We start from the raw sequence: 13,840 nt of genomic DNA on the forward strand, positions 1-13,840 counted from the left end.
AGTCAGTATCAGCCAACATCCTGTGCCGTGCTCAAAAATGTATAGATGTCAATGGGGGACACTTCCAGCATCTCTTGTAACCTGTAAGTAATAAAAACAGGTTTTGGAAAGACTTGGGTCACTTGTAACATTCACGTAATTAAATACATGTTTTGAAAAAAATAAAAAAAATATTTTAATTTTTAAAAAAATCCGGGCTACTTTTAAGTGGGCCATCAGTCAAGTCAATTTTAATGGTTTGTTCAAGTTTTGTACAAATGATTGTAAACTGCGTGACAAAATTAATGCAAAATCTCAACGTTATTTATTATACATGACAATTTGACATTTCGGTACAAATTTTAGCAAGATGACACACACGATTTGCTTTTGCGGGCCACATAAAATGACCTGGTGGGCTGGATCTGGCCCCCATGCCTTGAGTTTGCCACCTGTGCCCTAATCCATGTTAAGTAAATTAACACCATTGACTGAAATAGCCAGCCAGTCAGAGCAGCTCAGCTCAGGACATGCGCCGACAACATACAGTAGATGAGCATGTTGTAAAACAGGAATCTTCCAGGCATTTCCTCTGCCCTATACGTGTCCCCTTTCGTCGTTTGAGCGTGGCTGACACAGAGCTAGATTAGACTCCAATGACTAAATATTATGCATGGGGGACAGTTAATTTTTTCTCATTGAATTTATTTGTTATTTATTTTATACAATACAATGAAATAATAGAAAAAAATGAAGTGATCCCAAAAAGACAGATGCTTGGGGGACACCCTGAATTGTTTGCCAGCCAATCGCAGGAAAAACAGCGACGAGCAACCATCCACACTCACACTCACACCTGGGGACAATTTAGAGTGTTCAATCAGCCTGCCATGCATGTTTTTGGAATATGGGAGGAAACCGCAGTACCCGTAGAAAACCCACGCAGGCATGGGGAGAATATACAAACTCCACACTGGAATCGAACCCTCCACCTCTGCACTGTGAGACAGAGGCGCTAACCAGTCGACTAGCGGGCCGCCGCTTCTATAAATCCTTCTTTTAAATTGTGCTAAAACATTTTGAACTTTTGGGATGAGTTTTGAATGGGCCCCAAACGGGATGTTAGTTTCAACTCACTGCATAACAAACATGAAACATGCTATGATATATGATCTAATTTGACTCACTCATACACAGCTGATACCAGGCTGCAGCCTAGTTGTTGGGAGATCCCCACTGAATAGGGCACATAGAGTAGTGGCTCATTGAGAAGTTAATGCATAGTGTGCCACATGGGCGCAGCAGCATTCTATGGTAGCATCTGCTGGCCCATCACTTCCTCAACCCCATTACCACAACACCAGCTAGCAAGCCTCTTCTCACCAATCCCCTTTAGGCTTGAATGATCTCACTCCATCACCAGCACCAAATCAGACAAACTTAACAGATCACAGAGGCCAAGGCAATGGCCATGCGCAGGTGCCGATTGATAGTGTGCGGACTCAAGTAAAAACAGACCAAAAGATAAAGATTCTTTTTTAAAATGTATTTTAAATTTAAGTGACATTGGCTCCACACCTTACAGTCCATTTAATAATTTACAGAACATACAATTTCTTCTTCTTTCTCAATTCAAAGTGTGCCAATATGTAGCTAATTTTCATTATAATTGAACTTTGGTTGTGGATGATCACAGTCTATGATTCCAGACAATGACAGTGGGTAAAAAAAATAGAAATCAGCATGTAATATGGCATATTGCATACATTTGTCCGATTCCTTGTTCTCTACAATCATCACTTTTCGGGTAATATACGAATGGCATGTTTGCTGAACTGTAAACGTTGCATTGCGAAAGGAAGCAAGACATTTTTAACACATTTGGTTAATGGGAGAAAACCCATGCAGGCAAGGGCAGAATATTCAAATTTCACACAGGAAGGCCAGAGTCTGGATTCAAGCCCAAGGACTGTACTGTGAGGCGGACGTGCTTACCAGTTCACACCATGTCGTTCCAATCGTGTAGATTTGTGAAAAAATATTAAAATCATCCAAACTCAAGATTTTTTGGGGCCTGAGATATGTGCAAGCTATATATATATATATATATATATATATATATATATATATACCGTAACTACCCAAAAGTACTCAAACCATTTTCTACTCAATCTGAGACAAAAATATTAGTTATGCTGCGGATCATACGCTGACAGAGAGGAGAAGAATAACAAAGACAACAAGTTCTGCCCCTTTAAGGTGCAGACTGAATAAGAAAAGAAATATTTCAGTTCAAATTCAGCCAACGCAGCACTTTAAAGCACTTGTCACATGCCAGGAACAGCATTTCTCTGAATTGTGGAGCACTGATTTTATGGCAACACCCCTGCAGACAAACACACTACTGTATTTCCTTCAGTGTGTTGAGGAATGCGCAAAAGCACTTGTGTTCGAACTATGGCCCGGGGCCATTTGCAGTGTTGCTAGCCTGTATTTTAGGACTGCCTTTCAACATAGAGTTGTAAGGAGGTAAAGAAAAGAAACATCTTCTTATCTCACATCTCTTGCTTTCCACCCATAAGATGTAACATTTATTTTCATAGGGCCCCTATGAAAAAAAAAGATAATTCGGTGACAGTAGCAATTAACATGACACATGCCTGTGTGCTCAAATTTCCGCTGCATGTCAAGATGAGCTTCGTTCAGATTGCTCTTGTTTTGATTCTGCTGCTGCTCAGTGCAGGAGCCGATACGAAGGTTGCAACCTTTCAGATCTGCAAATAAGGGAAAACTATGAATTCATAGAATCACATCCATCCATCCATTTTCAGATTCGCTTATCCTCACAACGGTCGTGAGCGTGCTCAAGCCTATCCCAGCTTACCTCGGACAGTAGGTGGGGTAAACCCTGAACTGGTTGCCAGCCAATCGCAGGGCACACATAGACGATATTCGCGCGCACAATCCACAGAGGGACAATTTGATGTGATCCGTTAACCTGTCATGCATGTTTTTAGAATGTGGGAAGTAACAGGGAGAACACGTAAACTCCAGAGAATCACATGTATTCTTTGTTTTATTTGAAAAAAAAAAAATAAATGCTTTAATAGGCGGCCCGGTAGTCCAGTGGTTAGCACGTCGGCTTCACAGTGCAGAGGTACCGGGTTCGATTCCAGCTCCGGCCTCCCTGTGTGGAGTTTGCATGTTCTCCCCGGGCCTGCGTGGGTTTTCTCCGGGTTCTCCGGTTTCCTTCCACATTCCCAAAAAATATGCATGGAAGGCTGATTGAACACTCTAAATTGTCCCTAGGTGTGAGTGTGAGCGTGGATGGTTGTTCGTCTATGTGTGCCCTGCGATTGGCTGGCAACCGATTCAGGGTGTCCCCTGCCTACTGCCCGGAGACGGCTGGGATGGGCTCCAGCACCCCCCGCGACCCTAGTGAGGATCAAGCGGCTCAGAAGATGAATGAATGAATGAATAAATGCTTTAATTTCATTGACATTATTTAACATATGTCATATTAGCCTCTAGGTTTTGGGGTTACTTGGTGGTCAGTCAGGAAGGAGAAGTCAAGAGAGCATTTAGCGGTTGAGTCCCCTGACCGCCTGGTGGAATAAATTGTTCTGGAGCCTTGCAAATTAAACAAAGATTTGTACTTTAACAATTATAACAATTGTAAAACACTGAATTGTCACGTTGAGCCCGAGGCGATGAGAAATCGCCTCGTGCACAACAGAAAAAAAACGAGGTGGATCCCAGGAAAAGGCAGACACGAAAGGATCTTGTAAGAAACAAAAAGGGTTTTAATAATGAACAAAAAGAGCCCGACAGGGAAAACGGTAACAGAAAACGCTGGTCAAATAAGGACCAGGAAATAAGGAAGACAACCGAAAACGCTCGCGAAACAATAAAGAGCGAGGAAGTACAGAGATCGGAGAACTAGAGCAAATAACAATTTGGTTGCAACGCGAATAAACGATGGTAGTGGCCGTAAGGCAAAAGGGTAGCGAGAATTATCGAACGACGAAAATAGCGAGAGAGAGCAATGGCACGGTAAGGAATTCTCCGGCAGTGAGAGGACTGCCGGAGTCACTTCATATAGGAGGGTAATCAGTCCGAGATTACGAACAGGTGTGCAGAACAGGCGGAGGAAAAAACCCGCCACCTGCTGGCGGGCACGCGACGTGACATGAATAGCCTGAACTTGATCATATAGACCTGGACTACTGTATTGTATACATATAAAGTGTATAAAATGCTGTAAATTATACAAAGCCTGTCTGGGGATGCTTTTACTGAAAGAGGACAATACTTATATTATTATTTATAATTAAATCATATAATTAATTATATAATTAAAACTTATAATTAAATAGGCTATAAAGTGCTATAAATTCAACAATCGGGGATGCCTTCACTTTAAGAAAAAAAAATGAAACACTCGTAAACCTGTGCGATTAAATGTTCAAGGTTGAATTGACTGAACTTGAGCATATTGTGTTACATGCATATATTGTAGCGTGCTGGAACAGTTATAACAAAGCTTGTCTGAGGATGTCACGTTGAGCCCGAGGCGATGAGAAATCGCCTCGTGCACAACAGAGAAAAACGAGGTGGATCCCCGGAGAAGCAGACAACGAAAAGATCTTGTGAGAACAAAGGGGTTTTAATAAAGAACAAAAGGAGCCCGAACAGGGAAAACGGTAACAGAAAACGCTGGTCAAATAAGGACCAGGAAAAAATAAGGAAGACAACCGAAAACGCTCGCGAAACGATAAAGGGCGAGGAACTACCGAGATAACAATTTGATCACAATAAGAAGTACGCGAAGATTGGGGCCGTAAGGCAATAGGGCAGCGAGAAGTAGTCAAACGACGAGAATAGCAAATAGAGAGCAATGGCACGGTAAGGAATTCTCCGGCAGTGAGATGACTGCCGGAGTCGCCTAATAAAGGCACGTAATCAGCCCGAAATAACGGGCAGGTGTGCCGAACAGGTGGCGGGAGAACCCGCCACCTGCTGGCGAGCACGCGACGTGACAGTACCCCCCCCTCAATGGACGCCTCCCGGCGGACTACCCGGTTTGGACGGATGAGCAGTGTGGAAGTCGCGCAGAAGGGACGGGTCAAGGATCCAGGAGCGAGGCACCCATTGCCGCTCCTCCGGCCCGTAGCCCTCCCAATCGACCAGGTACTGGAAGCCCTTGCCCCTGCGCCGAGAGTCCAGGATGGCACGAACCGTGTACACCGGGTCCCCGTCGACCACCCGCGGGGGCGGCGGCGGAGCGGGAGGGGGCGCCAAGGCGCTGGAAGACACAGGCTTGAGCAGGGAGACGTGGAACACGGGGTGGACCTTCATGGAGGCCGGCAGCCGGAGCCTGACCGCGACGGGGCTGATGACGGCCTCGACCTCGAACGGGCCAGCGAACCGGGGCCCCAGTTTGGCAGACGAGCCGGCCAGGCGAAGATCCCTTGCAGCCAGCCACACCTTCTCTCCCACCGCATATGAGGGCGCCGGGCGCCGACGACGATCAGCGATCCGCCGGTTCCGGGACGCAGTGCGGGACAACGCAGCCCGGGCCTCCCTCCACACGTGATGGGCCCGCTTAAGGTGGTGCTGCACGGAGGGGACCTCCACCTGCCCCTCCTGGGACGGGAACAGCGGTGGCTGGTAACCGTAGGCTGTCATGAACGGCGATCTGCCTGTAGCGGAGGAGACGAGAGTGTTGTGGGCATATTCCACCCAGGGCAGGTGGTCGGCCCAGGATGCCGGACGGTGGAGACAAACACAGCGGAGGGCCGCCCCCAGATCCTGGTTGGCGCGCTCAGCCTGTCCATTGGACTGAGGGTGGTACCCCGAGGTCAGGCTGGCCGTAGCTCCGAGGGACCGGCAGAACCGCTTCCAGACGCGGGACACAAACTGGGGCCCCCGATCTGACACGATGTCCGCCGGAATGCCGTGGAGACGGAAGACGTGCTGGATGAGGAGGTTGGCGGTCTCCAGCGCCGACGGCAACCTGGACAAGGGCACAAAGTGAGCGGCCTTGGAGAAGCGGTCCACGATCGTGAGCACGACCGTCCGGCCCCGGGAAGGCGGTAGGCCCGTGACGAAGTCCACAGCGATGTGAGACCACGGGCGAGGAGGAATGGGCAGCGGCTGGAGCAGTCCCGCCGGAGGTTGATGCGACGACTTGCCGCAGGCGCAGGAGGTGCAGGCCTTGACGAACTCCGTCGCGTCGCGGCGGAGCTCCGGCCACCAGAAACGCTGGGCGACGAGCTGCACAGTCCGGTTCACCCCGGGATGACACGCCACCTTGGACCCATGTCCCCACTGCAGGACCTCCGAACGGAGGGCAGGAGGCACGAACAGCCTCCCTGCTGGGCACCCCGCCGGCACCTGCACCCCCACCAGGGCGGACAGGATCCGCTGCTCAATCTCCCACTGGACGGCCCCCACTATGCACTGGGTCGGGAGGATGGTCTCCGGGGAACGGTCCCTCCCCGCAGGTTCGTGGAGCCGGGAAAGGGCGTCAGGCTTAGTGTTCTTAGATCCGGGGGAATAGGTGAGAACGAAGTCGAACCTGGTGAGGAAGAGGGCCCACCGGGCCTGACGGGCGTTAAGTCTCTTCGCGGAGCGGAGATAGGCGAGGTTCTTATGGTCCGTGTACACGGTAAAAGGTTCCTTGGCCCCCTCGAGCCAGTGCCGCCACTCCTGTAAGGCGGTGACCACAGCCAACAGTTCCCGGTTGCCCACGTCGTAGTTCGACTCGGCGGCACTGAGTCGACGGGAGAAGAAGGCGCAGGGGTGCAGCTTCTGGTCGACTGGGGAGCGTTGGGACAGCACCGCACCCACCCCTGAATCCGAGGCGTCCACCTCTACGACGAAAGGGCGGTCAGGGTCAGGATGTTGCAGAACCGGGGGACTAGTGAACGCCGCCTTAAGACGAGCGAACGCCGCATCCGCGGCAGGGTCCCACTTAAAAGGGATCTTGGTCGAAGTAAGGCGGGTTAGGGGAAGCGCCATCTGGCTGTAACCACGGATGAAACGCCTATAGAAGTTGGCGAACCCCAAGAAGCGCTGCAGTTCCTTACGGTTGGACGGGACCGGCCATTCAGTGACCGCACGCGTCTTAATGGGGTCCGCCCGTAGCTTGCCCTGTTCTATAATGAACCCCAGGAAGGAGATGACGGGAACATGGAACTCACACTTTTCTGCCTTGACGAAGAGCCGGTTCTCGAGCAAACGTTGTAGCACCAGCCGAACATGTTGCCGGTGCTCATGCAGAGAACGAGAAAAAATTAAAATGTCGTCAAGATAAACGAAACAGAAGATGTTGATCATGTCCCGGAGCACGTCATTAATGAGGTTCTGGAAGACGGCAGGTGCGTTTGTGAGGCCAAAAGGCATCACAAGATATTCGAAATGGCCCAGGGGGGTCTTAAATGCTGTTTTCCACTCGTCTCCCTCACGAATACGGACCAGATGGTAAGCGCTACGTAAATCGAGTTTGGAGAAGACGGTGGCAGATTGCAGTGGAGCGAAGGCGGAGTCTATCAGGGGTAAGGGGTATTTGTTCTTTATGGTAATTTCGTTCAACCCCCGATAGTCCACGCAGGGCCGTAGGGACTTATCCTTCTTCCCCACGAAGAAAAAACCCGCCCCTAATGGTGAGCGCGAAGGTCTGATGAGACCTGCAGCGAGCGAGCTGTTTATATATTCTGTTAACGCCTCACGCTCGGGCCGGGATACCTGATACAGCCGCGAGGTCGGCAACGGGGCGCCCGCCTGCAGGTCTATCGCGCAATCGTAGGGGCGGTGTGGGGGCAAGGAGCGCGCGCGATCCTCGCTAAAAACCTCCTTAAGACCCCGATAGCATTCCGGCACTCCGTCAAGGCAGATCTCCTCGGGGGGAGTAACGCGTTCGTGCCTCCCGACGGCAGACTGTAGGCAGTGCTGGTAGCAATAATCGCTCCAACTATCGATAGCGGGGCGCGCCCATGAGATCACCGGGTTATGCGTCTGCAGCCAGGGTAATCCGAGGATGATCGGGGCGTTCCGGGACCGCATAACATAAAAACGGCGATGCTCAATATGATTACCGGATAACACAAGTTTTAGCGGCTCCGTTCGATGTGTTACTACCGCCAGGAGACGCCCATCCAGATCACGCACCCGCTTCGCAACAACCAACTCCTCTAAGAAGCACCCGAGTTCGGACGCGAGATTAGTGTCCATCAAACAGTCATCTGCCCCTGAGTCTACCAGGGCCCGAACCCGTCTTGACCGGGACTCGCCGAATACCTCCGCCTCGAGCTCGAGTCTATTGGGGTGTCCTGGTCGCTTATCGACTCGCCTAGACTCGGAGGGTGACGCGCGAGGTCGTGACTCACAGTAATCGGGAGGAGCGTGGAAAGACGATCCCGGATAGCTGGTTGTGGCGCGGGAGGGTGGTTGTGCGCCGTCAGGTGTAGCATGGTCCCGGCGACGGCGCCTTCCTTCCTCCGCGCCACCGTCTTTGCCGCCCAACTGCATCGGCTCCTCCGCGGATGCTGTCTCCCGGCCCCGGGAGTGCTCGCCGTGCCCCCGATATTCCTCACGGTACGGGAGACGTCGAGACGGGTACCGATCACCTCCTCGCTCCCGACCCCGTTCCCTCAGGCGATTGTCCATAAGGAGGGAGAGGTCGATCAGCTCCTCCAAGTCCGTGCTGTGATCGCGAGTAGCCAGCTCGTCCTTGAGCTGCGTGTTGAGACCCCGGCGAAACAGTCCACACAGGGCCCGATCGTCGTACCCGCTCTGCGCGGCCAGGATCCGGAACTCGATGGAGTAGTCAGCGACCGAACGCCTGCCCTGCTGCAGGGCGAGCAGCCGCCCCTCCGCCTCTCTGCCCCGCACGGGATGGTGGAACACCCGACGGAAGGCTGCCACGAAATCAGGATAGGAGGTGCGGAGATTCGGCTTAGCGTCGCTGGTCGCGATTGCCCACGATGCCGCCGGACCTGTCAAGAGACTCATGATATAAGCCACCTTGGCGGCGTCAGTGGCATAGGAGGACGGCTGTTGGTCGAATATGAGCGAGCAATTGTGTAGGAAGTGTCCACACTGCCCGTGCTCACCCCCGTAACGAGGGGGATGTGGAAGCGAGGGCTCCCTCGACATAGTAGGGTACGAGGAGGGAGCCCTCGGGGTGGTATGACGAAGCCCGGAAGGTGGTCTTCGTTCCTCCACCCGAATAAGGCGAGGTTCGAGATCATCGAACCGATGAGCCAGCATGGAGACCGCGCCGTTGAGTTCCGTAAGGGCTTGGCTGTGCTGACTCATTTGCCGCTCTTGTCGAGCAAGAGCGGACAAGATCTTTTCGGCGTCTACGGGATCCATGGTGGCCGGAGAATTCTGTCACGTTGAGCCCGAGGCGATGAGAAATCGCCTCGTGCACAACAGAGAAAAACGAGGTGGATCCCCGGAGAAGCAGACAACGAAAAGATCTTGTGAGAACAAAGGGGTTTTAATAAAGAACAAAAGGAGCCCGAACAGGGAAAACGGTAACAGAAAACGCTGGTCAAATAAGGACCAGGAAAAAATAAGGAAGACAACCGAAAACGCTCGCGAAACGATAAAGGGCGAGGAACTACCGAGATAACAATTTGATCACAATAAGAAGTACGCGAAGATTGGGGCCGTAAGGCAATAGGGCAGCGAGAAGTAGTCAAACGACGAGAATAGCAAATAGAGAGCAATGGCACGGTAAGGAATTCTCCGGCAGTGAGATGACTGCCGGAGTTGCCTAATAAAGGCACGTAATCAGCCCGAAATAACGGGCAGGTGTGCCGAACAGGTGGCGGGAGAACCCGCCACCTGCTGGCGAGCACGCGACGTGACAGAGGACACTTTTACTGTAATAAAAATAACTATAATAAAATGAAACACTTGTGTGAACCCAAATGAAAAGATGGAAAAATTGGGAACAAGTGCAAAACAATCAGCTTCCTCAACCCCTTCATGTGCCTGATCACAGCTAAACATTCAACAGCTTTCCCAGTCTTCCTCACTGTGTTACTTCTTCAAAGAGTACTTCTTGTTACTCCTTGCAGTACTGAGTAGCTCTTTGATCTTCAAAGCACTGCCGTGAAAGTGAACAGGATTGTTCAAAGTGTGCAGTGAGCCCGTTACTAGCCACATGAACATTGCAGATAGTGGCAGCACAAAGGGGCTGGGCTTCATGCGTGCAGACAGACTGACAGAGAATTTGGCCCAGAGCAGAAGAGAACACGCACCAGATGTAGACTATGCTTGCGGGCCCGCGGACCTCCAGCCAATACCGTGTTCCTGTCTTGAATATTTCCTGTCTTTTATTTTGTTCATTATTATTAAATTCATTGTTCATCTTTGTGTGTGACAGACGCATGGGACAATTCGGAAAATACGGAACAAATCGCCTCCCGTATTGAACCAGTACGGGAAACAACATTTAATTCCCAATTATAGGACGATTTCTTATTATACAGAACTGGTGGCAACCTGAGAGGATACTATGATATGTTCAAATGAGATACAGGGCTGCTGGCCATTCCAAAATCCTGAAAAATCATTTTTTTTCCCCTCATCGCATAGCTATTCTTCTAGCTTAATAAATACAGCTATATATACTATAAATACAGCTCTTATATACAATGCTGGATTACTTTTTGAGTGTTACTGTAAATCTAATCAAAGGGAATAATTTCAAAGAGGCCCTTGCATTCTTTGATTTTTCTAAATGGGGTCCATTGAAGTAAAAGTTTGGACATCCCCAATTATAGGACGATTTTTTATTATACAGAACTGGTGGCAACCTGAGAGGATACTATGATATGTTCAAATGAGATACAGGGCTGCTGGCCATTCCAAAATCCTGAAAAATCATTTTTTTTTTCCTCATCGCATAGCTATTCTTCTAGCTTAATAAATACAGCTATATATACTATAAATACAGCTCTTATATACAATGCTGGATTACTTTTTGAGTGTTACTGTAAATCTAATCAAAGGGAATAATTTCAAAGAGGCCCTTGCATTCTTTGATTTTTCTAAATGGGGTCCATTGAAGTAAAAGTTTGGACATCCCCTGGTGAAAACAGTCCGCATCGTCACTGATTCTAAACATTCCATGTCAAGTTGATTGATTGTTGATTTAAGCCCTTGGATGATGGGTAGAGATCTTCAAGTGGAAGCATTGTGAAGCATTTGCAAGCCTGTATAACGACATCATGTGTCACCGCTAAACACTTTAAGATAATTGTCAGGACATGACAACTGATATGAACCATTTATAGTGTGTAATGTATACAGAAGTGCCAACTAGAGACAGACATGTTTTAGGGGAATCCCCGGAGCCAATTTTGCCTTCAATCACTGGATTGGGACAGTCCAGGATACAAAGTTCACAGCAACAGATGGGACTGCGATTATCCAATCCAACCCCCCCAGATCCCCCCAAAAAAGAAACTCAAAAATTCCATGAGGAAAAAGGGGGCGACAACCTGTGAGTAATGAGTAAAATGCAACTTTAATTTGTTTTTGAAGTGGCTGACTTCCAAAATGGGAGTGGTTCAGGAGTGGGAGTCATTCGGACTGGGGCGAGACAGGACAGTTTTTTTTGTTTTTTTACTTTGGTTCACGTCTGGGATGAGTATGGAATTGGAGTTTTTTTCTGTGGGAGTGGGATGATTACAGCCCCTCCTCTCATTCCTTTGAATGATGAGTGTTACCCTCTCGTTCCATCACCTTATGAAATTAAATGTAAATAATGATGCTCTATCTGATGTACCACAGAAAGAGAAAATCACTCATTCATCTTAAAATGACCATTAACCCTTTTATACACCCTGTAACCTGATAACATGATAAGCTGTCCACTGTAGTAAATGCTGTCCCTGAAAGGGTTCAAGTGGTTTAAAACCTAGTAATTGCAATTACAAATTTTCTGGCCTTGGTGTTTCGCAACAGAGCACTCCACTGGATGTGATCGAGACTGGAAAGGGATTGAAGTTCCAGGCTGAGCGCCCTCATCTCGTCAGCCTAGGTAGTGGACGTCTGAGTGTTGCCATTACTCTGCTGCCTCTGCCTGAGGGTGAGTATTTTGCTCTACTTCGCATTTATAATATAAAGTTCTCCCCTTACACAACACTATTGTCAGTTAGTTACATTGAGTGGAAAGCTCGTTTTCACCTCACTGTCCTCTTTCTTTCAGTGTTTGCTGGCAGGTTTCTGCATGTGTAACCCTTTGGCCTTGTCTGCTTTTGCTGCGTGCCTCTTTAGCCACACCAGCTTTCCCTTTATGCGCCTCTGTCTATTGAGGCTGGTACACAGGGTGTGTTTCTTGACACATACCTGTGTCATTTTGCAAGTCCAGATGCCAAAGCAATATTAGTCTTCTCTGTATTGGACTGATAGAGCAGTGCTGCAATTGATTCCTAGAAAAACAGAGACCATATTATCCATCATATTGGCAAAAGGTTTGGGACATACCCTTCAGTCAGTGAATTAAATAATTAGGGCTCTGTTTTTATGACCGGAGTAAATCCTGCGTGGCACGTGTCGTATATCTATGAGAATATGGGTATGATCCAGTGTTGGTAATTTCCCAGACAAGCACAAGAGTGCCAAATTTACTTAAATCATGGCCAATGCCCACCAAAATGGCTCCTTTCATTCCCTTTAAATGCAGCACACTAATAGTGCACTTGAGTCTCGGCGTGGCAGAAGCACATCTGTGCTGTGAAGTGGACTTGGAGGACATCCCTCCTAACACCCCTCCCATAGCCCATAGCTACTGCATGCTGCAATGTGATGATTTAAAAACATCATCACAATGATTCAGTGGTTTTGGTGCTGTATAAAATAATGTATAAAATACACACACACACACACACACACACACACACACACACACACACACACACTACAACGGCTTTCCTCTGCCCTTTATCTATGATCACGATATCTGGTTGGTTCGCCATTACCATCTTGTCAGTCCGGATCTGGAAGTCCCACAGGATCTTCGTTCTGTCATTCTCCACCACCTTCGGAGGTGTTTCCCATTTTGACCTTGGGGTTTCCAGTCCATACTCCGCACAGATGTTTCGGCAGACTATGCCAGCCACCTGGTTATGGCGTTCCATGTAGGCTTTCCCTCCCAACATCTTACACCCTGCAGTTATGTGTTGGATTGTCTCAGGTGCCTCTTTGCACAACCTACACCTTGGGTCTTGTCTGGTGTGGTATATCTGGGCCTCGATGGCTCTGGTGCTAAGGCCTGCTCCTGAGCAGCCAGGATGAGTGCCTCTGTGCTGTCCTTCAGGCCAGCCCTCTCTAGCCACTGATAGGACTTCTTGAGATCAGCCACTTCAGTCATGGTCCGGTGGTACATCCCGTGTAGGGGCTTGTCCTCCCATGATGGTCCCTCTTCCAGCGCCTCATCTTCTGTTCCCCATTGTCTGAGACATTCTCTGAGTACGTCATCCGTTGGAGCCTTCTCCTTGATGTATTCATGGAGCTTGGATGTTTCATCCTGGACAGTGGCTCTCACACTCACTAGTCCCCGGCCTCCTTCCTTTCGGCTTGCGTAAACACTCAGGGTGCTGGATTTGGGATGGAACCCTCCCTGCATGGTTAGGAGCTTTCGGGTCTTAACGTCCGTGGTCTGAATCTCTTCCTTTGGCCACCTTATTATTCCTGCAGGGTATCTGATCACTGGCAGGGCATAGCTGTTTATTGCCCGGGGCTGAATGAAAATGAGCACATAACACCATCCAGTGTGGGTCCTGGGCAAGCAGTACAAATGAACCAGCTGCTGAGGGATGGGACTCACCCAGGATGGCTA

The 13,840-nt window shown here is 49.3% G+C and overlaps 2 protein-coding genes across 14 annotated transcripts in view; one reads left to right on the forward strand and one right to left on the reverse strand.

Annotated features, from left to right (window-relative positions):
* Positions 1-13,840, reverse strand: part of LOC127609110 (alpha-2-macroglobulin-like protein 1) — a 254,157-nt gene that overhangs the window by 84,193 nt on the left and 156,124 nt on the right. The window lies entirely within an intron of this gene.
* phldb1b (pleckstrin homology-like domain, family B, member 1b) overlaps positions 1-13,840 on the forward strand; it is a 149,719-nt gene that overhangs the window by 48,622 nt on the left and 87,257 nt on the right. For all 13 annotated transcript variants that reach the window (XR_007964469.1, XM_052078808.1, XM_052078813.1 and 10 more), the window contains exon 3: positions 11,965-12,088. Coding sequence is in view for 12 of the 13 variants with exons in the window: in XM_052078808.1 (XP_051934768.1) it covers positions 11,965-12,088 (124 nt within the window). In the remaining variant the exon portion in view is untranslated. The remainder of the gene's footprint in view (positions 1-11,964; positions 12,089-13,840) is intronic.

This window comes from Hippocampus zosterae, chromosome 10, assembly GCF_025434085.1.
Source record: "Hippocampus zosterae strain Florida chromosome 10, ASM2543408v3, whole genome shotgun sequence".
Classification (NCBI taxonomy): Eukaryota; Metazoa; Chordata; class Actinopteri; order Syngnathiformes; family Syngnathidae; genus Hippocampus; species Hippocampus zosterae.